The sequence below is a fragment of the Lepidochelys kempii genome, chromosome 10 (assembly GCF_965140265.1).
Source record: "Lepidochelys kempii isolate rLepKem1 chromosome 10, rLepKem1.hap2, whole genome shotgun sequence".
Classification (NCBI taxonomy): domain Eukaryota; kingdom Metazoa; phylum Chordata; order Testudines; family Cheloniidae; genus Lepidochelys; species Lepidochelys kempii.
In genome coordinates this window covers 39871366-39899113 of record NC_133265.1, presented here as the reverse complement: position 1 = coordinate 39899113, position 27748 = coordinate 39871366, and the positions used below count along the sequence as shown (strand labels likewise).

Below are 27748 nucleotides of genomic sequence, written 5' to 3'. Positions count from 1 at the left end.
AACTATGGCAAGAAACCAAAGGGAGAGTGAATATGGAACCACAACTTGGTTTCTCTCAGGGCAAATCCCCCACTCAGTGCAAAGGGCTTAGCTACTGCAGGGAAATATAACTTACATTGTGCCACATCATGGAATTTGGCCCTGCATGTCTAATATTTCTCCATGGGCATCATCAGTTCTTCAAAATTAATGTATAGAGTTCTTGGCTACTGATCTGAAAAGGGGTTACCCTCTGGCTGACAGTATGGCTCAGACTCAGGCATTTTGGCCACTAAATCAGTAGCAGAGGCACTGAAGAGAATTTATATATTTCATAGCAGAACCGTACTAGCTACTTAGCACTAGGAATTCAGAGAGGGGAATGGAGCATTTAACAGAGTTTTGCTTCATCAGTTATTCATTAAAAAAATTCTGGAGTTATTTTTCCTTCAGATCGCAGAGCATGGAGCAAGGAAAATAGAGATTTTTAAGGGGGTTTGTGCTGTCAAAAAAAGGGGGGAGGGGGAGAGAAAGAGAGAGAAATCAACTGAAAATCTGCCCTGGAAATGGGAATTGCAGCTGAAAGGCTCAGAGTCCTGAACTCTCATAACAAGCTGGTTTTGCCATTTATTGTTTCTTTAAGAGATTCCTAGCTGTATCACAAGAGAAGAGGAGGGGAAAAAATAATTTGGCATCTTTTTCCATTTAAGTTTCTAGAGTCACTTACGAAAGGCAGGTCCTTGCTGCTGAAAATAAGTTGTCAGTTATGTCTTCAGGATGAGCCTGGTAGGACACTGAAATATTATACACTATAAGCTGCAGGAAAAATCAATTGAGGAGCAGGGATTCAACTGGTTCACAGGACATTGCTTCCATTTAAAGGTGCTTTTAGGCCTCCCTGCCCATATATCCACAAAGACAACACTGGGCAAATAAACTCTGTTGTTTGTAAATACACCAGGAATAATGGTACAACTGTTGTAGGACCGATAGCAAAGAATATCAATTCTCCCTGAGGCTTGCAACCAGCAAAGGGTGATTGTGCTTTGTTCGGCACTTTTTTGCAAGGGCAGAATTGTGTGGAGTTTTTTTTTTATTAACATTTTTGGACTGCGTGACTCTGACAGGACCCAGAACAATGTTTACAGAGTTTGCCTTGAACTGATTTGCTCTGGAAGACAGAAGGGGAAGCAGCAAAAAGAGGTAACGGTCTGCCTTTTAAGTGATCAATATGGGAGCCTTTATATTTAAATAAGACTATTAGCATTTAACCTTATTTTCCCAGGTAATCATTTGCAACACTGGCCCATTTATCTGCAGAAAATCTTGCTTCTAAAATCGTTTCCGAGTGGGACACACAGGACTTGCTGAGCAACATTACTTGGGCTGATGCTGGAATGTTGGTAGAGGCCCAAGCGTAGCTGAGAACTCTTTGATAAGCCGATATGTGGGCCAGACAATAGCCTGAAATCAATTGTCCTTGTGGCTTTAAAGCCAGGTCTCTGACTCCCGTGCAGAACAGGGAGATTTTATTTACTCGAAACTGAAGCCATGGATGTTTCAATTTAAAAAAAAAAAGGTAGTGTTTGTCAAAACCTCATGGGAGGAAAGCACAGAGCGGGGTGGAGACCTGTATTGCTTTCAAGTACCTGCAAACTCCTCAGGATGTCCTGGCAAGAGGAGTGGATGCACTGAATGTTAGAAGAAAGTATTCTTCTTGGCCCAAGTGGCTGGGAGGGGGCTGAGAAAAAATCCACAGGCCAGGACTGGAGAGGCAAATGCCAACAGTAACATCCAGACACATTCTTAATAACAGCTGAGCAAAGCGTAAGGCTTGAGCTGTGGGAGGCTAGGAAGGGGAAAGGGGGATGGGAAATGGGAAGCAGACAAAAGCCAGGTTTTGAAGCAATGCAGCCATCTTCCAAATACCGCTTCCAATCCCCTCCACCCCAACCCACACACACTCTGGGAACATCCCCACTTAGTGGGTTCTTAGGCAGATTGCAATATACTGTCTAACGCTGGACAGTCGAGCAAAGACAGAACACAAATGTTTGTGACCAGTTGTACTCTTAGCCCAAGCCTGAGAAACTGAGCAGCGCTTCAGCCTGAGCTAACATACACCTCGCAACAGACTGCCTGGCCCCACCAGCATTTACAGGCAGGTTAGTTATCATATGTGAACATGTGACTTGGAATCCCAGTCAGGCCTGAATCCACAATTCTTCCTTAGGCCACAGTCCCGCTGAAGTGCACACTAATTTTGTTCCAGAAAAGACTACAGGATTGGGCCCTTTGTTGACCAGAAATGAAAGGGTCAGTCCTGGGCTCCGTACACAGCCAGGCTCTGTAGGGCATGAAAAGCCATTGCAGGGGGGTCAGGTAGAGGAGAGGCTATGTAGGGAGCTCCACACTAATTCTCTGTGCTGGTGTGCAGCCCCCTGAAGAGTGGAGGGGCCACAGCCAGCATAGATTCACTGGGACTCAATCACACTGTGCGGGGGAGCAGGGTGTCTGAGCAGAGGATCATTGCATCTGCTACTTTGTTACTGCAGCAGTTCTGGCCTGAGTACCCTAATGCTTGTGTACAGGAGGTGACCTAAGGAGTCCGTAAGCCAGCAATGGCAGAACCCCCATTCACAAGTCTCTTCTGCTCATGGACCCTGGTGTGGCCCTGATTAAAGGTTGCTGTGCATAGTAAGATGACGCATTTAGTGCTGATTTTTGTTCAGGCAGTGTTTTTATTTTTAAAGAAATGATTCAAAATGGCAATGGCTTGTACTGCTACAGAGCCTTGCTAGTTAAATTGTCTTTCATATTTTAGTTACCAGTGTGTAACCAGTGGTGGGGAGGGGGGAAGAACTGGGTTTTCCATTTTGTGGGAAATTCCACAATGTCGAAATCTTTTCCCTTCTGAAATGGAATAAAAAAAACTAACAAAAGAAGAAATTTCCCATGAAATGACTCATGCCAAAGTCATTTCATTCCAATTTCAACCGTTTAAAATGTTATTTTATACAAAAAAACAAAGACTCTAATGTCAAAAAGTAATTTTGAATGAAAAATCAAAACATTTCATACTGAAAGTGTTGTAACAGGCTCCTAGCCTGCAGGTTGACCTTGGGCAAGTCATGGCCCCTCCCCATGCCTCAGTTTTCACAGCTGCAAAATGGGGATAATAACACTGACCTCCTTTGTAAAGCACTTTGAGAGCTACTCATGAAAAGTGCTATGTAAGAGCATCATCAAAATGCTTTGTTTTGGGGATTTTCCTAAACAAATGTCATCAAAATCCCTTTTTTTAAATGTATAATTTTAGACCAAAAGGACAATTTTCATGGAAAAACTGTTTTGAGAAAAATTTTCTGCCCATCTCTGGTAGAAACTTCACTTCATTATGTAGGAGCACTTCAGTTAGCTGGGGCGCTGCAACATGTACACAACCAGCTAATGGTGGGATTCGCCTACTTGTGTAGCCATGCTCCCACTGGCTATCATCTAGCTGGCATGAGTAGAAATAGCAGCAGAGTGCGGTAGCATGGGGAGTGGCAGCAGAGCCATGGGTTGAGCCATGCCAGGTACAAACCTGACTGAAACTGGTGGGTACGTATTCAGTGCGGCTAAGCCATGCTTCCACATCTGCTACCTGTGCCACCATGGCGACGCTGTTATTTATACTTGTGCTAGGTCCATGAGAGCTAGTATTAGTATGTGTACGTGAGGAAGAGAATCACAGCCTAGTTCCTAGTGTAGTCAGAGCCTCTGCATCCAGGCCTTCTGCCAGGCTCAGAAACGCATCGACTAGAGCAGAAAATGCCATCAGATTAGTGTGAAATCTTTACTATTCTTTCACATTTCTCTCTCCGACAGACTGAAGCCAAACTCCTCGCACCCATCTTGTGATAATACCCATTGAATCTTATGCTTTCTTGGTCTCATGCTGTCTCACAGTTTGGCAAATTGGCCCTATCTTTTGCATAGTCCAACATCATTTTGCAAATCTTACAGTAATCATGACATTGCATATATATATATTTTTTCTTTTTTTGCCCTCAAAGATCTGCTTTTAAATGATAGGGAGGGGGAAGGAAGGTAGCAGCTAAAACTGCCTGTAGAAAAAAAAGAGATCTCTGAGTCCACTTGCGAAACTGGAGAAGAGGGAAATCTGAGCTGATTTTGCTCTATGTATTATTAACTATTTGTACTCCAGTGGCAGCTAGGGGATCTAGCCGAGATCCAGGCCCCCTTGTGTTAGGGCTGTGCCAACAAAAAGGCTCAGATCTTCAAAGTTATTTAGGAGCTACAATATGTATGAATTCTAAGGATCTGTTACTGGATTCTAAGGATCTGTCATTGGCTTCTAAGGCTCTATTATTGTTAGAATGTAAATATCTTATTCAGATCAGATTTAAATCTTCTTTTCATCACATTTATCATTTAAACATTATAGCTAGCCATGTGTGGTACTGTAATCATCTGCTGTTCCTTGGGTTGATTGGCTAAATAAAAACCAGAGGGGAAAATGCTGCTCTAAGATGCAGCCAGAGGAGAGAAGCAGTGATGTCTCAGAGAAAAGATGCAAGCAAAATAACTTGTGCCAATCTTGGTCTCTTTATTCACAGAAGAAATGATGGGTCCATTTCTCTGCCTGTGGACTGCAACTTTCTTTGTGATGAGCCAGGAGTGCCCGGAGTCCTGCACTTGCGTAGAAAAAAAATATGGCCGCCAGCTAGCAGAATGTGCTTACAGAGATCTCCAGGGGGTCCCCGCGGGGCTGCCCTCCAACGTGACCACCCTCACCCTGTCGGCCAACAAGATCACCTCGTTACAGCAGAGCTCCTTTCTGGAGGTCACCCAGATACAGTCGCTGTGGCTGGCGCACAACGAAATCTGCGCCATTGAGGAAGGCACCTTCGCCAGGCTTCTGCATTTGAAAAACATAGACCTCAGCAATAACCAGCTTGCAGACTTCCCCTGGGGGGATCTGTACAACCTCAGCACTCTGCAGCTGCTGAAGATGAACAACAACCAGCTTGTGAAGTTGCCCTGGGAGGCCTTCCACACCCTGAAAGACCTGAGGTCCCTGTGGATCAACGACAACAAGTTCACCACCATCGCCCAGGGCACTTTTGATGCCATGAGTTCACTGTCCCAGTTGCAGATCTACAACAACCCCTTCAACTGCACCTGCAGGCTTCTGTGGCTAAAGAGCTGGGCTGAGAACACCCTGATCTCCATCCCCAAAAGGGACTCCATCAGCTGTGCAGCCCCGGAAAGCCTCAGAGGTGTCCCCCTGGGGAGGATCCCTGACCTTCAGTGCACACCTCCCTCTGTGCAGCTGACCTGCCACCCCAACCTGGACAACACCGTACTGTATGATGGGCTCATGCTCATGCTGCACTGCAGCGTCACGGGCAGCCCCCAGCCAGAGATTAGGTGGGAGATCCAGACCCCCATCCAAGGAACAGAGATAAATGGGCCCAATGTGGAAAGAGATAAGAATGACCTGTCTGCTGGGGGCTCCAAGCAGAGTGCAGAGCGCTTCCTGGTCTATGGAAACGGCACCCTGGTCATCCCCCACCTGAGCAAGCACGAGGAAGGGACCTATACCTGCCTGGCCACCAACGAGGTTGGTACTCGCAAGGTCTCAGTCAATGTGGCATTGGCCAATTCAGAAAACCCGGCAGAAGATCTGCTCAGAAACAACCTCGCAACCAGCAAGCTTGGAGCCAAACACTTCAACAAGGAAGCCCAAGCCAATTCCTCCCAGGCTGGAGAAAAGCTTGTGATCATCTACCGTGTTCCTGCAGGGATGGGGAGCAGTGATGGAGGCACTCTTCTGGAGTCACGTCTCTGGGCTTGCATGTTCTGTTTAGTTGTTTTCCTTTATTGCTAAGGAAAATGCCAAAGGGTTTCTCTGTATTTCTGTATCATTTATATTGACATAGTGTCATGCATGCACTGAGCTGCTGGGAGCTGTCTGAGGCACTAATCAAAGCTGGGGCTGAGATGCAGAAGCCAGGTCTGACTTTCAAACCTTCCTTCACCCCCTAGTTTCATGGCATTCAGAAACATGTGCTTGGTTCAGCCAACTGTATTAAACAAGCCAGCTGGGAAACCTGATCCAGGATCCCAATCCCACCTCCAAGTCTAAGGTGTTTAGATCTGCAGGCAGGGGTTGATTTCAACTCATCTTTGGTATGAATGTGCTGTTTCAGGATTAATGGCAACACTGGTGCAATAACCCATATCTGGCATGACCCCACCTTTAAACTAAATAGACCCTCTATTTTTTATTAGCTGTCAATGTGTGCAATGATGGGTGAACCCTGGAACAGATCCAGAGGTTTAGTTCAGATAGAAGCCAAAAGCATCCTTTCATCTACCTTCATTAGGGAAGATAAGTCCACCTCTGAATGGTAATACCAGATGGCTGAACAGCTGGCACCTTCACCAGCCAATTAGGTGCTTCCTTTCAAATTATTACCCAATCAGTTTGTTAGCTCCTAGAAGATCATATGATTGTAAGGAATAGCCAGCGTGGTTTTGCCAAGAACAAATCATGCCAAACCAACCTAATTTCATTCTTTGAGAGGGTTACTGGTCTAGTAGATGGGTGGGGGAGCAGTAGACATGATATATCTTGATTTTAGTTAGGCTTTTGACACCATCCCACATGACATTCTCATAAGCAAATGTGGTCTAGATAAAATTACTATATGGGGGGTGCACAACTGGTTGAAAGATCATTCTCAAAGAGGAATTATCATCAATGGTTCACTGTCAAACTGGGCAGGCATGTTTAGTGGCGCCCCTGCAGTGGTCAGACTTGCAGAGGTCAGTCTTGGATTCACTACTATTCAATATTTTCATTAGTGATGGATAATGGGAATGAAGAGGACACTTATAAAATCTGCAGATGAAACAAAGCTCAGAGATGTTGCAAGCATTTGGGAAGGCAGGGTTAGAATTCAAAACTACCTTGAAAAATTAGAGAAATGTCCTGAAATCAACAAGATGAAATTCAATAAAAACAAGTGCAAAGTACTTCACTTAGGAAGGAAAAATCACATGCACAACTACAAAATGGGGAATAACTAGCTAGACAGTCGTATTGCTGAAAAGGGTCTGGGAGTTATAGTGGATCACAAACTGAATATGAGTCAACAGTGTGATGCAGTTGTGAAAAGTCTATCATCATTCTGGGGAGGACAAACAGGAGTGTCATGTGCAAGGGACGAGAGGTAATTGCCCTGCCCTACTCAGCACTGGGGAGGCCTCAGCTGGAGCACTGTGGGTTCTGGGCACCACACTTTAGGAAAGATGTGGACAAATTGGAGCGAGTCCAGAGCAGAGCAACTAAAATGATCAAAGGTTTAGCAAACCTACCCTATGCAGAAAGGTAAAAAAACCTGGGCATGAGAAAGGAAGATTGAGCGGGGGTGGGGACTGATAACAGTTTTCATAGAATCATAAAAGATTAGGGTTGGAAGAGACCTCAGGAGGTCATCTAGTCCAACTCCCTGCTCAAAGCAGGACCTTTCAGATAGGTTAAGAGCTGTTATATAAAGAGGATGATGATCAATTGTTCTCCATGTCTTCGGAAGGTAGGACAGTAAGCAATGGGCTTAATCTGCAGCAAGGGAGATTTAGGTTAGACATAAGGGAAGACTTTTAGCTATAAGGGGAGTTAAGTTCTGGAACAGGCTTCCAAGGGAGGTTGTGGAATCCCCATCACTGGAGGTTTTTAAGCGCAGGTTGGACAAACCCCTGTCAGGGATGGTCTAGGTTTACTTGATCTCCGTGCAAGGGGTTGGACTTAATGACTGCAAGGTCCGTTCCAGCCCCACATTTCTCTGATTCTAGAATACCATCTTCATATTAATAAATAAGAGCCTAAGGGTGAATGGCTGAATGGAGAACCATGCTAGTCCCTGGCGGAGCAGCCAGTTGAGATGACTATAAGTAGATGATCATGATCTATGGGAAAAGGGAAAGGAAGGATGGACTCACCCACAGCAAACCCCTTTAGCTGGTCCTCAGCCAGTGTCCTATCCCCTTATTGCTGCCCTGAGACTTCATTCTGATGATCTCTTTGGATTACACGAGGGGCAGGGGTATCTGGTGCAGTTCACACCACTAGATGGTGACTCAGAGGCAGACATGACAAAGCCCCGGCTGGGATAATTTATTTGGGGTTGGTCCTGCTTTGAGCAGGGGGTTGGACAAGATGACCTCCTGCGGGCTCTTCCAACCCTGATATTCTATGATTCTATGATTCTGTGCTTTGTAGCTAGCAGAGGATGAGCGTATGGTTGAGCTGAGGCAGAGGCTGGGCTTCCAGCACTGACCTTTAGACCGAGGTACATGCATGAGTATTCCAGAGCTTTTCCACACTTCTATTCCTTTTGTTTCCCCAAAAGGCCCAATCCTGCTAGAATCTGAGTCAAGGATGCTCAGTGTATTGCAGGGAGTGCTCAGCAGTTTGCAGGACTGGGCCCTTCAATCACAATTATCCTCCTGTCCTACAGATGATGCATCAATTATACCATGTAACTGACTGATCCTTGACTCACTTTTCCCATTGAAGTCAATGGGCCAGATCCTTAGCTGGTGTAAATTGTCAAAGCTCTGTGGAGATCTAGCATCAGCTGAGAACCTGCCCCACTGAGTTACACCACTGTAAAAGTGAGAGGAAAATCACAGCCCAGACCCTCAATCTTCTCTTCATGCTCATGTCCAAATGGGGCTAAGCAGAGACCCCCCCACAGTGCATGGGGAGAAAGAGAGATGGGAAGATAAGATGAGGGAGAGTGAGTAACTGAGCTGTACTGCCATGGATGTGACATCAGAGCTTTGTCACATGTACTGGGGGCAGGGAGGGACCAGGATATGGGCTATAGCCCCTGTTGTCCCAGGGACCTATGAACAATCCAGCTGTTCTACAGGGAAAGGTCAGGGTACTGTACAGCTGTTTCTCAGGTACTTAAAGCTCTCTTTCCCAGTGTGTTTTTCTAACACTATCACCATAGGAGCTAGAACAATATTGCTGTATCCACCTCACATTGTTATTTTCAGAACTACGTGGCTGAAACATACAGAGTGCAATAAAGATCTCTCTAAAATGACCCTCCCCTCTGGCTGTGGCTCAGGGGGTGAGGGTGAGAGCGCTAAAGACAGCAAACCTCGGCCAGTGGACATGAGAGCAGGATCCGCCACCTTGGCGGTAGTAAAGCTGACTGAAATCCTGACACCGCCGTGAATCACCAGCTGCAGGCTACAGTTAAAGTGTGGGGTGGGGTGGATCTGACACCCCTTGGAGAGGTCCCATGGGAAAATACCCAGCCATGGCTTATGGAATAAACAGAGAATTCTCGATTCAGGTGTGATGGCTGAGGCTGAAGGGAAGTAACCTGGGCTGTCTCCACTCCCTCACTATGCAACAGAGGGGTCGGGGAGAAGGGGAAAACATCAAACCCCGGGGCTTCATGGGGAGGGCAGTCACCAGCCCCACCCCCACTTGCCTTCTGGGTCTGAGGGGCCATGGGCATGCAAGGGGGAGGGGTGACCCTTCAGGGCCTACTAACCCTGCCAGGAGAGCATGCTGACCCCTCACCCTTTGTGTGTGCCACCAGGGACACATGAAAACAAGCTGAGGCCCTAGACCTCCTGGGACTCCACCCCCACTTGGAATGATGGTTCCCCACACTCCGTTTAGGAGAGCCAGGGCAGCAAAAGGGGTCCTTTCACTGCCACACCCCAGAAGCTGTTAACACCCTAAAGAGTTGCACAGAGCAGTTTACCCATCCCAGCTACCCACAGACTCAGGCAGATGGTGCTGCATTGGCTACAAGCCGGTCATGGTCCCAAGCATGACTATAACGTTCACTTAGAAAAGAAAAGGAAGTTGCAATTCTCATACAGTCACATGCCTCCAGGAGCTGGGGGCCCAGGTAAAGCTAAGCCGTGGGTAGGCCCAGATGCTGCCTACATAGAAGCACAGAGGAGCTAGCCTGTCACCTGGCACTCCACAAGCCCATGCACTTCCCCTACTATCTCATATGACAGCACATGCTGGGCATTCCCTCAGTTCTGAACTAGGGATGGCTGGGAAGTGTCACACTGAGAGGCAGATGCTGGCTGCTCACACTTTGGGCAATTTGTTACTTGCTAGATGAAACTCCAATCTTGTACCAGCAACTGCTAGTGAGCTGGGGTCAACCTGAGCATATCCCCACCACAGCAAACAGCTTAGAATGCCACACCCCAAACTGGGACCTGGCCTGGGCCAAGCAGGGTCCAACACAGGATCAGAACGAAATACTTTGTGAGGGCAGCTTGGTGATTAGGGCCATTCATCTCCAGGGTGTAATGCAGCATGGCAGCTAAGTTAGAGCTGTGCAAAACTCAAATTTCCATTGCAGGGAAAATATTGACAGTATGAAGTTTGTTTTCATTTCAAAATCACAATGAAAAAGATTTTCAAGATTTCCTGCAAAATGCAAATTCTGAAGAGTTTTGGTTTTAGAAAATTTGTGATTTTGAAATTTCATTTAGAAATTTATTTTTATATTATTTCATGAGCATGTCAGTAGTACATCGTACATAATACTACTGACATGTCAGGAAATAATATTAAACTATAAAAATGAGAAACCCATTTTAGTTTAAGATTCCAAGCTCTTTTGAAATTTTCAAAAACAATGTTTTTCAAAATGAACCTTTTCATTTCAAAATATTTTTCCATTGCAATTTTTTTGCCAAAAACAAAACAGTTTTTTCACACAAAAAATACTTTTAGTCAAAACAGCTTTTTGCAGATGAAATACTGTTTAGACTAAAACCAGCTCTATGCTGAACACCTACTTCAGGGGTGGCCAACCTGAGCCTGAGAAGGAGCCAGAATTTACCAATGCACATTGCGAAAGAGCCACAGTAATACGTCAGCAGCCCCCCCATCAGCTCCTCCCCTCCCCCCATTTCCAGCGTCTCCTGCCCACTGGCTGCCCTGCTGATCAGCGCCTCCCCCTCCCTCCCTGCATCTCCCAATCAACTGTTTCGTGGCATGAAGGAGGCTCTGGGTGGGTGGGGGAGGAGCGAGGGCATGGCAGACTCAGGGGAGGGCACGGGAAGGGGTGGAGTGCGGGCAGGGCCTGTGGCAGAGCACCACCTGTGGCAGAGCACCCCCTGGCACATTGGAAAGTTGGCACCTGTAGCTCCAGCCCCAGAGTCGGTGCCTATACAAGGAGCCGCATATTAACTTCTGAAGAGCCTCATGTGGCTCTGGAGCCACAGGTTGGCCATCCCTGACCTATTTCAAGGAAACCACGTATATTCCAGTGTGAAAGCTGGAAAATAATGTGACCACAGTTTACATAGGACCTAACCAAAACCAAATTGGGGGATACATGCAATTCTTTTGCAGCCTTTTTTGGCTGTTATCAACAGCTTACTGCATGGTTCTGCCAGCATCATAGATGTGTTTGTTTAAAGCAGGAGGAAATAGGAAAGACATTAATTTCAAGCTCCATCAAAAACATGAGGGGAAATATCAATATCTGGCAGACTTAAAAATAAAAATAGCAGCTCCTGTTTTCTGCAAGACCTACAGTGTTTTCTGGCTTGCTGCATGAAAGGGAAGGATACAGTCAGCAAAGGGCTGTCATTGGCAGCCCTGTCTGCAAGATGTGCCCCAAGAGAGTCACTAACCAGAGGGCACAGTCCTGCAATGCACTCTGCAGCCCCTAGGAGGTGCTCAGCACCTCAATGGATCAGGCCCCAGAAGAACCATGGGACTGTCCCACTTCTATGAAAACCCAGAAGAACAAGCTCTGCCTTTGGGGGAAAAGGACAGAACAACAAGAGAATTTTAAAAAACCTCCTTGCTCAGAGTAACTCTTTGAATTACACCTCATAGGTTGTACTGATAGACGGCAGCATGGTCCATTTCCATCGCATGCCTCTCACAGTGGGGCTGGATTTTCAAACTTGGCCTCCATGTGTAGGCAGATTTTTGCATCAACAATCCACCATCCTCCAATACATAGAAACAAGGTTCTAGGCAAAGATACTACAGTCTAAATACCCTACTGCACCTGGAAAGTGAGGGAGATGTCACAAGACAGCACTTGTACAACAGTGTCCCCAAGAATGGAGGTCCAGATGGGAGTTCTGAGTTCTGCTTCCTATAGTCACCCATTCTCCACTCTATCCCAGGCTGATGACACCTGAAATGCACACAGTTTAAGGGGCACTATTAGTGCAAGGGTGTTGACACCTGAATACCTACTGGCTTGGATTTTTCATTAACCTGACCAGCTCCTTCCCCCAAAAGAGGGCTGCACAGCTCTTCACAAATGCTGGCTAATTAAGATTCCCAACAACCTCAAGGCTAGGGCTGGGTGGAAATTTTCCATCAAAACAGAAATTGGGGTCTGACTATATGAAATTGGTCATTGAAAGTGACTGCTTTGGGGGGATTTTTTTTTTAATTTCCATCAAAAAACCCAAAGCACCCAAGCAAACAAAAAAACCCCCCACAATATATTTTGTTTTGGCTATGGTACTGCAGTGTCTTCTGGGAGCTGCAGTTCAGGTGCTTCAGTCCTCTCACAAAAAATAACGTGGTTGGACAACTAGCAAGGTTACCATAGACAATAAAGGGGAAGGGAGGCAGATCACGATAAGTAAAGAATGCATCAGAGATCTTCTGACCAATTTGAATGAATTCAAATCAGCGTGACTGGATGTTATTCACTGCAGGGTGCTAACGGAATTATCTGAAGACATCTCAGAGCTTCTGGCAATAATATTTGCTAGCTCATGGATGACAGGAGAGATTCCTGGACACTGGAGAAAGCTAACATAGTGCCCATCTTTAAAAAGTGGGGAAAGGAGGAGCCAGGAAATGAACTATAGAACTATACAACCTGACCTCAATACCTGGGAAGCTACTAAAGCAATGTATAAAACATCCCATTTGCGAATACCTGCAGCAGCGCTTTACCGTGCCTTGTGTGGTCGTGGCACAGCGCTGGGAGAGCTCTCTAAAAAAAACCTCCATGAGGGGCGTAGCTCCCAGTGCTGGGGCACTGTCTACACTGGCGCTTTACAGCGCTGAAACTTGCTGCGCTTGGGGGGGGTGTTTTTTCACACCCCTGAGCGAGAAAGTTGCAGCACTGTAAATTGCCAGTGTAGACAAGCCCTAAGAACAAATCATGCCGAACCAGCTTGATTTTCTTCTTTGGCAGGGTAACTGGTTTGGTGGATGGGGGAATGCGGTGGACATCATATACCTGGACTTCAGCAAGGCTTTTGGCACAGTCCCACATGGCATTCTGATAAGTAAGCTGGAGAATGCAGGCTTGATAGAACTACCATTAAATGGATACGTAATTGATTAAACAACCACAAACCAAGAATAACTATTAATGAAATGATGTCAGATTGGAGGGTGGCCTCAATTGGGGTTCCACAGGGATCTGTTCTGGGTCCAGTGTTGTTTAACATCTTTATTAATGATCTGGATGTAAGAATAGAGAGCATACTGATCAAGTTTGCAGATGACACAAAGCTGGGGCAGGGTGCCAATACTTTGGACGAAAGACCTAAAATTTAAAGGGATCTTTATTAATTGGATAACTGGGCTATAGACAACGAAATGAAATACAATAAAGAAACACGTAAGGTGTTACACTTAGGGAAGAAAAACCAAATGCACAAATACAAAATGGGGGATAACTGGCTTGGCAGCAGCACTGCTAAGAAGATCTGGGAGTTGTGGTGGATCACAACCTCAACATGAGTCAGCAATGTGCTGCTGTTGCAAAAAAAAGCAAATGCAATTTTAGTTTAATTAACAGAGGCATAGCAAGCAATTCACAGATGGTACTGCTCTACTCAGCACTGGTTAAGCCTCAGCTGGAGTAGTGTGTCCAATTTTGGTCACTGTTGTATAGAAAGGACGTACAGAAACTGGGAAGGATCCAGAGGGGAGTGACAAAGATGATCAGAGGGATGAAACACAAGCCATGAGAGCAAAGGCTGCAGGAACTGGGTATGTTTAGTTTGGAAAAGAGATTAAGTGGGGATATGACAGCAGTCTTCAAATACTTGAAAGGCTGCCCTAAAAAAGATGGAGAAAAGTTGTTCTCTTTTAACACAGAGGGTAGGACAAGGGGCAATGGGTTCAAACTACAGCATAGCAGATTTAGATTGCATCTCAGGAAAAACTTCCTAACTGTAAGAACAGTAGGAGAATGGAACAGACTGCCCCGGGAGGTCGCGGAAGCTCCATTACTGGAAGTTTTCAAAAGGAGGCTGGATAGCCATCTGTCCTGGATGGTTTAGGCACAACAAATCCTGCATCTTGGCAGGGGGTTAGACTAACCCTTCCTCTGCATCATGGGCAGTTCTTGACCAGTTCATGGCCATAGAGCACAGCCTTCAGCAGATGATCTCGAGGCATGCACTCCATGTGTTCCAGCCAGGGAATCCTGCAAGCATCCAGCATAGTCAGCATAGACTGTAGGCCGGTGATCTCAAGGATCTCAGTATTGGTGATCTGTTGGTCCCAAGTAACTCCAAGGATTTTTCTGGGACACTGAAGGTGGAAACTGTTCAATCTCTGCTCCTGTTTGGAGTATGTTACCCAGCTTTCACAGCCATAAAGGAGGGTACTAAGGACACAAGCCTGACAAACAGACATCTTTGTGTTCAGGGTTAGCAGCTTGTTGTTCCAGATACATGAGGTAAGTGTGCCAAAGGTGACAGAGGCTTTGCCTATTCTAGCATCACTTTCCCTATCAAGGCTAACTGAGCTGGTTAAAATTGAGCCAAGATAGCAGAAGTGATTCGCATTGTCAAGAGCTTCATTATTGACATAGATTTTAGGATTTTTATTACCTAGAGGATTACCTGTAGTAAAGGCACTTACATTTGCTCTCACCAATACAGATGGAAACAGAAATATACTTATGATTTCTTAAACTAACTTCCATTTCAAGCCTCCTCCCCCAACCCATGTGGCTAACTTGACCCAAATTTAAATGGTTTTTGTATATAATTAAATACCAAAACCAAAAAAACCCCATTGTTGATATTCCCCTGGTGTTATCTGGACCGGTGATCTGCTGGGTCATGCCAATCTTCGACTCTGGGAGCCAGCTTTACCCTGCTCTGCTGTGAGAACCCCCACTCCTGTGCTGTTCATGCACAGCCTCTAGCATGTAAGCTGTGCCCAGTGAGTGAGCACTTTTGGCCAGCTGCTGCTTGGATCGTGCAACCAAATAACTCTAGCCAATATCTCTGGTCCCAGACACAACCCTAGGAGCCTCTGTCTTGCAGTGTCCAGTTATGCCCACTGGATGCTGCAAGCTTATATGAGTTTGTCAAAGTAACAAATACATTGATATGTACCAAGCTTGTTATCCCAAGTGGAGTCTGACACACTTCAAAACCAAATGCACTGTTTCAGGTAGAATAAACAAACAAATTTATTAAATACAAAAGATAGATTTTAAGTGATTATAAGTCAAAGCACAAGAAGTCAGATTTGGTCAAATGAAATAAAAGCAAAATGCATTCTAAGTTTAAGATTCAGAATGTGCATTTACTTTTTATTTTCTTAGGTAGCTATCCCTGACCTTTATACCTATCACTTATAATCACTTAAAATTTATCTTTCTGTAGTTAATAAACTTATTTTAATGTTTTATCCTTACCAGTGAGTTTGTCTGAAGTGCTTGGGGAATCTGCTCAGATTACAAAGGCTGGTGCAAGTCCACTATCCTTTGGTGAAGTGGCAAACTAATTAACGAGCTTGCATTGTTCAAGGGGAGGTCTTAAGCAGTGTAAGACAGTACATTTCTAGGGTGCAAGGCTGGGGGCTCAGGCAGATTTGCTGGTGTTTCCCATTGTATAGTTCACAAATGGCTTGGAGAGCATTCATGCAACATAGCAGGGTGTGTCTCTTCATGCTGGTGGCTGAGTGATAACAGCTCCTGGAGGGGGTTGCTGCTTGTCACTAGCAAAGCATTTCAAGAGACAGCCCAGGCTGGAGAATTCAGAGGGCACAGCAGTACCCCAGTTCCAGGCTGTACACTGGGGATCCCATCACACCCATTAACAACTATCCACTAACCAGGCAACCTGGTCCAGCAAATAATTCCATGTAGACTACTCTGCAGTGTAGAGGACAGCACTGTCACTACATCCACTGAATGAAAAGTTATATAATGTATTCTCCATTTCTCAGGCACTTTCCACCCACAGAATTCAAAGCCTTTTTCAAAAGGAGGGTGAATAGCTCTTTGAATCTTACAGATGGGGAAACTGAGGCACAGCATAGCAAGATCACACAGCAAGTCAGTGGCAGAGCTAGGAATAGAATTCTGATGTCCTGACTCTAACCACCATCTTGCTGCCTCTCGTGGTACTTTTCATATACCATATTCAGCACACACACGCCTACCCCCAGCTTCTGAGTTGCAGTGGAGTGAACAGTTCAGGGAGAGAATCCAAATCCATTGGAAGGAGCTACACTAGAGGCTGCCTGCCAGCACCAATGGTTCAGGGGAGAAAACAAACTTCAAACACCCCCTTGTGTCTCCGCCTCATGATAATGCACACTGGTGGGTGGGTGGAAGGGCCAACAGCATGAGCAGCACCAGAACATATCTGCCCATTGTGGAAAGGGGTTTTGGAGCCTGCAGGCCCCCCAAAGCTAGATCCATTGGTAATTAAAAGGTCTGGTGGGATTCAGGGCCCTGTCTACACTGCAGCATGGACCATGTCAGGCAGAGATGCCTTAAAATGCTGTTCTACTTTGTAGGCCTCCAGCAACCTTTGCTGGGTCCCCAAACTAAAGAGATAACTGGCTTTTTAACAGACAGCTCTAATGAGATCTGATGGCAGGAAGCTGGACAAATTTAGACTAAAAATAAAAGGGACAAAGTCTTAAAGGGGTAGCTCTTTACTGGAACAACTTACCCAGGGTCACAGTGGGGTCTCCTTCCCTTACAGTCTTTCAGCCAGGATGTCTTTCTAAGAGAGACATGCTCTAGCTCAAACAGCAGTTATGGGCTGGGTGCAGGAATCACTATTCGCAGGACACTGTTATACAAGAGGTCGAACATCATGGTCTATTCTATGAAGCTCTGGTGATCGAAGTAGACCCGGTTAGAATGATATGCCCCCTCCCCCGCCCATGGAAGATGTGGGGTTTTCAGTAAAAAAAAGTTCTTCTGAAATGTCGCCGTCATGTTCCACACTGAGGTGACCATGGCTGCAGGGAACCCAGCCCATAGAGAAGAATGAGGAACCCAAACTACATCTCCCTTGAGGCAGCATTTCAGAAACAAAACCATTTCAGTTTTCAGGGTTGTTTTCTTTAAAGAACAAAGTTTCCCCACAGCAAGCAGCTGTTTCTCTCTCGCACACACACACAGTTGAAAACCCACTGAAAAACACTTGAAGGAACATTTGCAGCCAGTCCTACTGTGAAACCTTGTGCTGTCCGTGGCTTAATGGACAATGATTAGGTCCCATCTACACTAAATCATGGAAACCTGCTTGTGTCTGGCTTTGCTTTCCTTGTGGTTTGGGATTGCTGTTGTGGGGTGCAGAAGAGTGTAACAATGCCCCCAGCCATGCACCAAATGGCCACACTAACCATGGCAAGAGAAGGTCATATACAAGGGCCCTGATACGTCTCTTCCCACTGTTCTCTGCCCTTCCCCCCTCCATCACCCCCATCACCCTTGTGCTCACCCTTGCTTTCACGGGAGACCAAAACAGAACAGGCACTCTCCAAGCAGTAGGAAAGAGGCATATTATTTATTATTCCCACCTCACCATTCCAAGGGGGTTTAAACTCACTGTACTCTACAACTACTAGCTCAGCTCACTCCCAATCTGACCTGCCCACCTCTCATAGAATAAGAACAGAGGCCAAGGAATTATTAGTTTAAAAAAAATAGGGCAGGGGGAGCAGGAAGATAGACACCTCCTGTTTGCCAGAAAAGTGGAGGCAAGGACATGAGCAGAGTATGAGAAGCCAGAGGGACACGCAGCATAGAGGAGCCACACAAAACAGAGAGATCGCTCTGCCGTCTTGCTGTGAAAGCATCGAGGGCACATTTCCAATTTTACAAAGCTACAGTACCTGCAGTCTATTTATCAGCAACTGGGACTAAAAACTATAGAAAAGACGTGAACAATATATTTAAAAAGTTATTCTTTTTCTTTAAAGGCATGAAGACATATTCCTTCATAAATGCTTCATCAGAATCTCTTTAGTGCTGGGCTCTTCTGTGGAATGGCTGTCTCTGCATGAAAAAGAAAAGTTACCCTGACACAAAGGCAATCTGAAAAAACCTGCCACTACCTGGTGTGTTGAAGGGGATCCAGGTGAGACTCCAATGCAGGCTCTTGAGGGGTGGTGGGAAGGAAGATGGTGGTGCCTTCTGAAATGCAGAGTAGGTCATTCTGGTTAGGGGCAGATCCAGCTTCTTCCTCTCAGTTTGGCTAACACCCCGCAATTCTGTAGCTCCCCTTCTCTCTCCCATTCAAGCCCCCACCTCCTCTCAGCAGGGACTCAAATGTGCCAAACTGCATGGTGGAAGGGCAATTGGGATAAAAATTTGGAGACCACCAAACTCATTTCACTTGTGAGCCCAGCAGGATTTGAATCGGAAAGATTCCCAAGGGGGACCTTTGAGCTGCTTCAGGTTTCCCAGAAGCATGGGGGGCAAAGACTTGGCTTTGGGTGGCTTTAAAGCTCAGTCTCTGGGCAAGATTATCAGGCAGCCCGTCCCCCTTAGCTCCAAGCTGCCCTAAGGAAACAGCCCTGGTCTCAAAGGCAGGCAGGCAATCGGGCGCAGCCATGCTCTAGGGCTCCGCAGAGTCAAGGTCGCTGCTGTGGGGTGGTGGGACACACAAGAAGGAGAGAGGAGGCAGTGAGCAGAGCTGGAACACTTCCCAGAGAAAGGGGAGGGCTCTTCTGTGGAGGTCAGGGCTTGGCAGGGCGAGACTGGGTCCCGTTGGCTGTGGGGTCGGAGAGCACAGTCTTTCGGCAGGCCAAGAGTGATGGGTTGTTGAGGAGGGTGTAGGCCAGGCCCCACCGGGCTCTCATCTGCTTGGACTTAGATGCCTTCAGCAGCCCCTTCACAGGCTGCATCAGCTGGATCCCTGCAAAGGAGGAAACCTCAGCGTCACTCCCTCCTCCTGTCTGCCTACAGGGCGGGCTCACCATGTCTCTGGGTGAAGGGGGATTGTTCTCCCTGCCCTGCACGTGCCCCTGCACAAAGATGGAAGGAGGAGAGGAACCCACAGCCTGGCAGTGCAGAGCCAGGAAGGAATCTGCACTGATACCCCATATCACCAGGCTGCCAGTCAACCATGTCACACTGCGGAGAGGAAGAGGACATGCAGCTCTGAGGAGAAAGCATTATGCAGGGCATGAGACAGTGCATGAGCATCCCCCACCAGGGGGAGCAAGTGGGGCATTTCTACTGACACTGCCCTTGGCAGATTGAATTCTGCACCCTCCTTTGTTCATGGCACCTCCTGCTCCTTTGGTGAAAGGGTGAAACCACTCCCCAGCCCTCCCTTAGAAGGACAACCAATGCGTAGACCCAGCCTATGAATGAGACCAGAAATTTTCAACATGAGCTCCTTGCACTATCAGCACCCAGCATGGGAGTCTGTCCACAGACGCTCCCCCTGGCACCAGGAAATTCTGCTTCTCTTGGCTAGCAGTTCTTTAGCATTCACTTAAAGCTGGGAAGTGGGGAGGAAGCAAGATCTCACCTTCTTCCACATCAGTGGGTTTGAGTCCTGTCTGCCCCTCTGGGCCAGGTACTTGGAGAAGCAAGAAGCAAAAGGCTTTCATCACAGGGTGTGATTGGCTGACCTCAATTTTCAAGTAATGACAGTAAGTGCGGTAGCCTAGAGGGAACACAGGCCATGTATCATAGAATCATAGAATATTAGGGTTGGAAGGGACCTCAGGAGGTCATCTAGTCCAACCCCCTGCTCAAAGCAGAACCAATCCCCAATTTTTGCCCCAGATCCCTAAATGGCCCCCTCAAGGATTGAACTCACAACCCTGGGTTTAGCAGGCCCATGCTCAAACCACTGAGCTATCCCTCCCTCATATATCAGAGCATGTAGCAGAGTCCAGAGCGTGTGCACGCTCATACAGGTACACACACACACACACACGGAGGAGGGCAGAATTCAGGGTTGCATCTATTTGGTTTTTTCCTCCTCCACAGACGAATGGACTGCAGGGGGGCGGGCAAATCTCAATTTGAGCTACTGCTCTGTAAATCCAGAGCAGTTCTGGAGTCGCTCCAGATTCACACCAATGCAATCAGATATTAGAACCTGGGCTGTGGGCTTCACCCCCTAGGCCTCAGCAGCTTTGGGTGTCAAGAGAAGTCAAGTTTCACCAGAAACAGCCAGGGGGGACAGGGAAACCTACAACATTTAAAGGAAACAGGTTTTCAATAGCAGATAATCATGCAGTAGTGTTTGGGAAGCCAGATTCACCCCCACAGAACCCCTGGCAGGCAATGCCAAGCTGCCCAGGCCCTGTTTCTCATTTAAATATGGCAGGATGGCTAGCTAGGTTACTCCGTTCCCAGGTTCCATGTCCAGGGACAGTCCAGGAGTTAGATCCCTGCATCAGATGTGATGCACAGGATCCTTAGGTTAGCCTCAGACAGACATTCCTTGTCAATGACCCGGATCCTGCCAGAGTCATATTCCCCAGGAGCACCCCACTGGCTTTACAACATTGGGCCCAGGGGAGGACATGCCCACCATGCGTAATGCCAGAACATGGAGGGAGCAGTGTATGTTGGCTCCAGGAGGGGGCTCTCGTGTCCTTTACCTGGATCGAAGGCCTCGACGCCCCGATTCAGCAGGCTGAGGTCCAGCTGGCAGAAATGGACAGCATTGTAAAGTGCAGAAATGAACATTCTCCAGACCCCGGCCAGGACCCCCACCAGGACGTTGATGGGGAAGAGCAGATAGGTCACGATGCAGAGGGCTCGCCTGGGGCAACGAGGCAGAGATGAAACAATAGGGCCAGGAGGCCAAGGAGCCCACCCCACCATGACAAAGAGCCACTTGCTGCAGTAGTGATGCCCAGCGTTAGTCCAGCATACAGCCTGCTAACCCTCCCCAAACTTTCCACACTGCCAGGCTGCTCAGGGAAGCTGAAGGAGGCTGGCAGTGGAGTTTCTGCAGCCCCTTTGGTCCTCCGGGCATCTCAGAGGACTTTACTGACCCTCCTGTCAGTGACCACACAGACAAACACAGCAGCTTTTAGGAGGCTAGCAAGAGCTCACAGGCATGCTGGGAAGTTAGACCTGGTTTCAGGGAGGGAAGGGTTGTTGGCCACTGCGCTCGGGTAGTGTCCTGGGCTCACTGCATGAGCTCTCAGGCCTGTGTTCTGCAGGGGACCAGACCAGACAATCAATGGTCCCTTCTCGCCCTAACATCTCGGGAAAAGATAAAATCCCCATTTGTTCTTTACTGGAAAGGCAAGACCTTGGAGTGGTGATCACACAGGCCTAGGGATCCTGAGACTTGGTTTGAGGTCCATCCACTGGCTCCACCTCAGCAGCTGCCATCCCCTCTGACAGGGCGTTGGGAAGCTTCACCAGTGTTGGAGATGTGGGGGTCCTTGGATGGACGGCACTGCCTCATGGGCTCACAGCGAGACCAGGAAAGCTCTCAAGCCTTGTGGTGAACACAAGGTAAGGCATGCTTGGGGGAACTGGAAGCTCAGATGCAGCTCCGGCATTTCATACAGTTCAGCCCTGTGTCACCCGGCATACAGGTTTGTTCAAAACCACGTGCACCAAACCCAGACTAGGTGTCCTACAGCCCCTGGGACCAGAGACAAAACAGTGTGCATGTTTAGCTACTCAACACCCCTTCACCTGTTGGTCAGCTCCTTCTGCAGGTGGTGTTTCTCTAGGAAGTAGAAATGAGCAAGCAAGTTCTGCATGACCACAGCAAGCACCAGCGTCAGCCAGAACGGCCTGGGCGGGGGAGAAGACAAGGAAGGGGCAGATTCCAGTCAGTGGGTTTGCCTGACAGTTCTTCATAGAGCAGATGATCTGAATGTTTGGGCCAGATTATGGCATGGCCTGGAGGGGCCAAATGGGGGGCAGGAGAGGTACAAGAGCCCAGCACATGTGCTCAGGGGCTAGACAATTTGCAGCCCCTATGATTATGAGAGCACAGAAATTGCCACTTGCCAGCGTCCTCTGGGGAACAAGCGTGAGTGAATTACAGCTCCCTCACAGTGGCATTGGCCTGCCCTTGGGAAGGCAACAATGCTGCTACCCCTTAGGAGCTCCTGGGGGCAGGGCAGCCCTGATCCTCAGAGCTTCACAGTACAGTCTGGCCCTTGCTGACTTGTCTGCCCAGTATTATTCCATAGTACCTGCCACTGGAGGGTGAATCAGAGCTTAGAGCTAGGGGAACCCCAAACCATATTTTGATGGTTTGCCATGATGGCCCTGATTTGGCAGAGAATGTGGATGGGGAGGAGAAGGAAGAGAAAGATCACCAGGCCATTAAAAGCATCCATAAATATCAGGGTCAATGCGGCCAGTGTTAGGCCCAATCCAAGCCCCAGGATCAGAGCAGCCCTGAAAAACAGACTTTGGGAAGCTTCAGATCTGGAGCCCTGCTTCCAAGGTCAGGCCAGTCTCTCAGCAGCCTCTGCATGGGGTCCCCAAAACACACAATCAGTCATGGCTGTGTGAGAATTGTAGCCCATTCCTTCAGCAGGCAGCAAGGGCCTGATTTTCAGAAATGCTGGGCACTGGACAAGTCAGTCTCATGGGTGCTCAATGCCTCCTGCACAAGGAGGGAGCTATGCAGGGTAATAATCAGGATGGTGGAATAATCTTTCATTTAGCTTGGAGTCCTTGCCTGCAGCTGGAAGATGGAGCTCTAGGATTGCCACCTGTCTTAAATCCATGGGACAACCCCAGCTTCGCCAGAGCTGATCCTATTGTGCAGAAGGGCAATTGAAGAGCCCCAAATATACCTTCCCCTTCCCCCATGGCATTGTATTAGGATGCAGAACCGCAGTGATTTGTGGATGGAACATCCTGACATGATGCAGCTGGACTGTTAAGTTTGTTTCTTCAAGGACAGCTAGTTAGTTTGTCTTTATCACTTGCCCACCTGAGGTAATTTTGTGGCTTGACTGAGTATCCCATTCCTTATCTCCTTAGCCCAGAGCTCCCCAGTGCCTCCTGCTGGGTCTGAAAAGCACTTACCACATGTTCTCCAGGATTTTAAACAGATGCATATTTGTGCCTGACTGGAGTGGAATGACCACTAGGAAGGTGAAGCCCACGGTGCAGACAAAGAAAATCACTTGCTGGGTGAGGAGACCTTTGAGAGACAGAGCATCAGCCACAGTGGAAGGGGTAAAAAATTGCCAGGAGAAGGGTGGAGGAATCACTATCAGTCTCTAGTAAGTGGGCGCACAGCCACGGAGGGTGTTAAAACAGACATTTCCTCTAACCCTATTTACTCCCTCATTTATGTTCCTCAGAGCTGCACCATCTTTCCAAGCCCCCCCTCCTTTACACACTACATATCTAGACTGGGGTTATTTCCAAGGAGCCTAAGTGAGTTAGGCACTCTGTTTCCATTAAATCTAATAATTGAAAATCTAAATAATTGAAAATCAATGGGAACTGGCCCCTAAATCACCTACATGCTTTTGAAAGTCCCACCCTATGCACCTAACTCCTTTACACTGCTTTAAAAATAAAAACCCTCAACCTAATTCCATTGACAATCTGTTACTTCCCCTCCCACCTATGTGTTAACTTACTAGGTCTACTCTGTCATGTTCACACTCACACACAATTCATTATTGGATTTAATTGGGGGTCAGCATTTTCTTACCATGTGGCTCATTAGTCACATAGAGAAGAGCCAGCTCTGGGGTCTGGAACTGTGATTTCTAATAACAATCACACCAACACCAGCAGGGTCCACAGGACCAACGATTCATTAACCTGATCTAAGAGGTAAGCAGCGGGATACCGTACATCACACTGCTAATTCATTCAGCTCACCAATGTAAGGACATTAAAACTAGGAGTTCAGAAAAGCGTCATATTCCCAACATCAGGATATGTGACTCGTGTGTGTTCTTTCAGGTTCCCTAAGGCAATCTGCCCCAGCCCCCGTGCAGATTGCGATGGCTACAAGCCTGCCACTTCACTACTAGGGAAAGTGCAGCTTGACAGCCCTGCAGACTGAAATCCACCACTTATCTACCAGTCAGATGTGGAAGAGGCTGGGCAAGCGTCCCCTCCCACTTCTGCAACACATCCCATCTGACTTAGAAGGTTACTTTTGCGTGGTGGGAAGGGAGTTCAGGCTCCATGGCCAATGCAGCCCTTGGTCTCACTGCTGAAATGGCCAAAAAGGTCAATTAGTGCCTGTCCATTATGTTCAACCTTTGTTCTTGTTCCATTTATCAAAGGTTAATAGGGGTTTAGTATAGTGTTACTAAGGGTATATCTACACTACGAAATTAGGTCGATTTTATGGAAGTCGATTTTTAGAAATTGATTTTATACAGTCGATTGCGTATGTCCGCACTAAGTGCATTAAGTCGGCGGACTGCATTCTCACTACCATGGCTAGCATCAACTTACGGAGCAGTGCAGTGTGGGTAGCTATCCCACAGTTCCCACAGTCTCCGCCGCCCATTGGAATTCTGGGTTAAGTTCCCAATGCCTGATGGGTCAAAAACATTGTCGCGGGTGGTTTTGGGTACATGTCGTCAGTCGCCCCTCCCTCCGTGAAAGCAACGGCAGACAATCGTTTCGCCTTTTTTCCATAGGCACCATACCACGGCGAGCATGCAGCCCGCTCAGCTCAGCGACACTGCTGCTGTTGTGTCTTGGGTGCTGCTGTCAGCAGATGGTGCAGTACGACTGCTAACCATCATCATCCACCGCTTCTGCTGCAACTCTGCTCTCCTGCAGCTCGGGGGATCTGCTCTGGTCCTCCTGGGTGCTGCTAACCGTCGTCATCCACTGCTTCCGCTGCAACTCTGCTCTCCTGCAGACGCCATACCACGGCAAGCATGGAGCCCGCTCAGCTCACCGTCACCGCTGCTGTTGTGAGCACTGTAAACACCTTGTGCATTATCCTGGAGTATATGCAGAACCAGGCTAAGAGACGCCACCACGAGGAGGATTTTGATGAGGACATGGACACAGATGTTCCTGAAAGCACAGGCTGTGGCAATTGGCACATCATGGCAGCAGAGGGGCTGGTTGATACAGTGGAACGCTGATTCTGGGCCAGGCAAACAAGCACAGAGTGGTGGGACCGCAGTGTCACAGGTATGGGATGATTCACAGTGGCTGTGAAACTTTCGCATGCGTAAGGCCACTTTCCTGGAACTCTGTGAGTTGCTTTCCCCAACCCTGAAGCGCAGGAATACCAAGATGAGAGCTGCCCTGACAGTTGAGAAGTGAGTGGCAATAGCCCTGTGGAAGCTTGCAATGCCTGACTGCTACCAGTCAGTCGGGAATCAATTTGGAGTGGGCAAGCCTACTGTGGGGGCTGCTGTGATCCAAGTAGCAAGGGCGTTCTGTTATCAAGGGTAGTGACTCTGGGAAATGTGCAGATCATAGTGCAATGGGTTCCCTAACTGTGGTGGGGCGATAGACGGAACGCATATCCCCATCTTGGCACCGGACCACTTTGCCAACCAGTACGTAAACCACAGTACATAAACCGCAAGGGGTACTTCTCAATGGTGGTGCAAGCACTGGTGGTGCAAGCACTGGTGGATCACAAGGGACATTTCACCGACATCAACGTGGGATGGCTGGGAAAGGTGCATGATGCTCGCATATTTAGGAACTCCAGGCTGTTCGAGCAGCTGCGAGAAGGGACTTACTTCCCAGAACACAAAATTACCATTGGGGATGTTGAAATGCCAATAGTTATCCTTGGGGACTCAGCCTACCCCTTGCTCTCATGGCTCATGAAGCCTTACACACGCAGCCTGGACAGTAGTAAGGAACAGTTCAACTACAGGCTGAGCAAGTGCAGAATGGTGCTGTTTGCTGACTAGGTCAGACCTCAGTGCAACCAACATTCCCATTGTTATTGCTGCTTGCTGTGTGCTCCATAATATCTGTGAGAGTAAGGGGGAGACGTTTATGGTGGGGTGGGAGGTTGAGGCAAATCGCCTGGCATCCAGGTTTGAGCAGCCAGACAGCAGGGCGATTAAAAAAGCACAGCTAGGCACGCTATGCATCAGAGAGGCTTTGAAAGCCAGTTTCACGACTGGCCAGGCTATGGTGTGACCGTTGTGTGTGTTTCTCCTTGATGCAAATCCACCCCCCTTGGTTGATTTTAATTCCCTGTAACCATACCACACCCTCTCCCCCCTTCGAAATAAAGTAACTATTGTTTTGAAACCATGCATTCTTTCTTTATTAATTAAAAAAAAAGTGAGATAACTGACAAGGTAGCCTGGGTGGGGTGGGGTGGGGGAGGAGGGAAGGACAAGGCCACATTGCTTTTTGTAACCACACTACAAATCAAACTGTTTGAATGACAACCATCTGTTGCTTGGGCCATCCTCTAGAGTGCAGTGGCTGGGTGCCCAGAGCCTCCCATCCCCTGTGTTCTTGGGCATCTGGGTGTGGAGGATATGGAACTTGGGGAGGAGGTCCGGTGGTTGTACAATGGATGCAGCGGGGGGTCTGTGTCCTGTTGGCTTTCCTGCAGCTCCACCAGATGCTTCATCATGTCTGTGTGCTCCCCCATTAGCCTCAGCATCGCCTCCTTCGTCCGCTCCTTGTGCTCCTGCCTCTGCTCTTCGCGCTCACTTAATGCTTTCCTGGCGTCTAACATTGAATGCCTCCATGCATTCAGCTGTGCCCTATCAGTGCGGGAGGACTGCATGAGCTCGGAAAACATGTCATCACGAGTGTGGTTTTTTTGCCTTCTAATCTGTGATAACTTCAGGGATGGAGATGATGCGGGAGCATAGAAACATTTGCACCTGGGGGGCGGGGAGATAAAAAGGGAGAGTAAAATTTAAGATGATACATTTCTGAGAACAAAAGGGATACTCTTTCACATTGAATCAAGCAATTCACAGCAGACAGCACATGTGCTTTAGGTACAAGGTCACATTTTGCCTTTTATATTGAGTGCCTGCTGGTATGGTGAGACATCACACACAGCTGGGCAATAGAATTCAGTTTCCAGGCAGCCATGGTAAGGCACAGGGTATGCAGGGTTGGCTTCTTACGCATAACGTGGGAATGGTTTCAAACTGCAGTGCCATCCTTTCCCATAGCAAGCAATGGGTTGGGTTTCACATTTAAAAGGAGGGGCTGCAGTTTTTGGGCAGCACACACCTCCCCCATCCCACCGCGTGGCTATTCTCTGGGATGATCCCTTCACCCCTTCCACCGCGACAAGGCAAAACAGCCCAGCATGAACAGGATCCTTTTACTGTTCCCTTACAAAAATTCCCCTATTTCAACCAGGTGACCATGAATGATATCACTCTCCTGAGGCTAACACAGAAAGATATAGACCACATGTTGCTTGAATGCGACCAAAACCCAGGACCATTTGCTGCCACGCTTTGTGCTGCAATGATTCCAGAATACTTGCTAGTGGCTTGCTGTGGTAAAGTGTTCTACCATGGAGGACGAAATAAGGCAGCCCTCCCCAG

General features: G+C 47.7%; 2 protein-coding genes across 5 annotated transcripts in view; one reads left to right on the top strand and one right to left on the bottom strand.

Moving 5' to 3' along the window:
- Positions 1-1112: 1112 nt before the first annotated feature.
- On the top strand, positions 1113-10155 carry ISLR (immunoglobulin superfamily containing leucine rich repeat). Its single transcript, XM_073363075.1, has 2 exons — positions 1113-1182; positions 4602-10155. Exon 2 carries the CDS (start codon positions 4607-4609, stop codon positions 5873-5875), a length of 1269 nt encoding a protein of 422 aa, XP_073219176.1. The 5' UTR covers positions 1113-1182; positions 4602-4606; the 3' UTR covers positions 5876-10155.
- A 7644-nt stretch (positions 10156-17799) lies between these two features.
- STRA6 (signaling receptor and transporter of retinol STRA6) overlaps positions 17800-27748 on the bottom strand; it is a 54538-nt gene continuing 44589 nt past the window's right edge. For all 4 annotated transcript variants that reach the window (XM_073363070.1, XM_073363072.1, XM_073363073.1 and 1 more), the window contains 5 exons: positions 23289-23406; positions 21933-22034; positions 20876-21039; positions 19789-19926; positions 17800-19167 (listed from right to left, as the gene is read on the bottom strand). In XM_073363070.1, coding sequence (XP_073219171.1) covers positions 18989-19167; positions 19789-19926; positions 20876-21039; positions 21933-22034; positions 23289-23406 — 701 coding nt within the window. In that variant the 3' untranslated portion in view covers positions 17800-18988. The remainder of the gene's footprint in view (positions 19168-19788; positions 19927-20875; positions 21040-21932; positions 22035-23288; positions 23407-27748) is intronic.

Bases quoted from the DNA above. Each gene is read 5' to 3' on its own strand.
- ISLR (XM_073363075.1), top strand. From the start codon at position 4,607: ATGATGGGTCCATTTCTCTGCCTGTGGACTGCAACTTTCTTTGTGATG.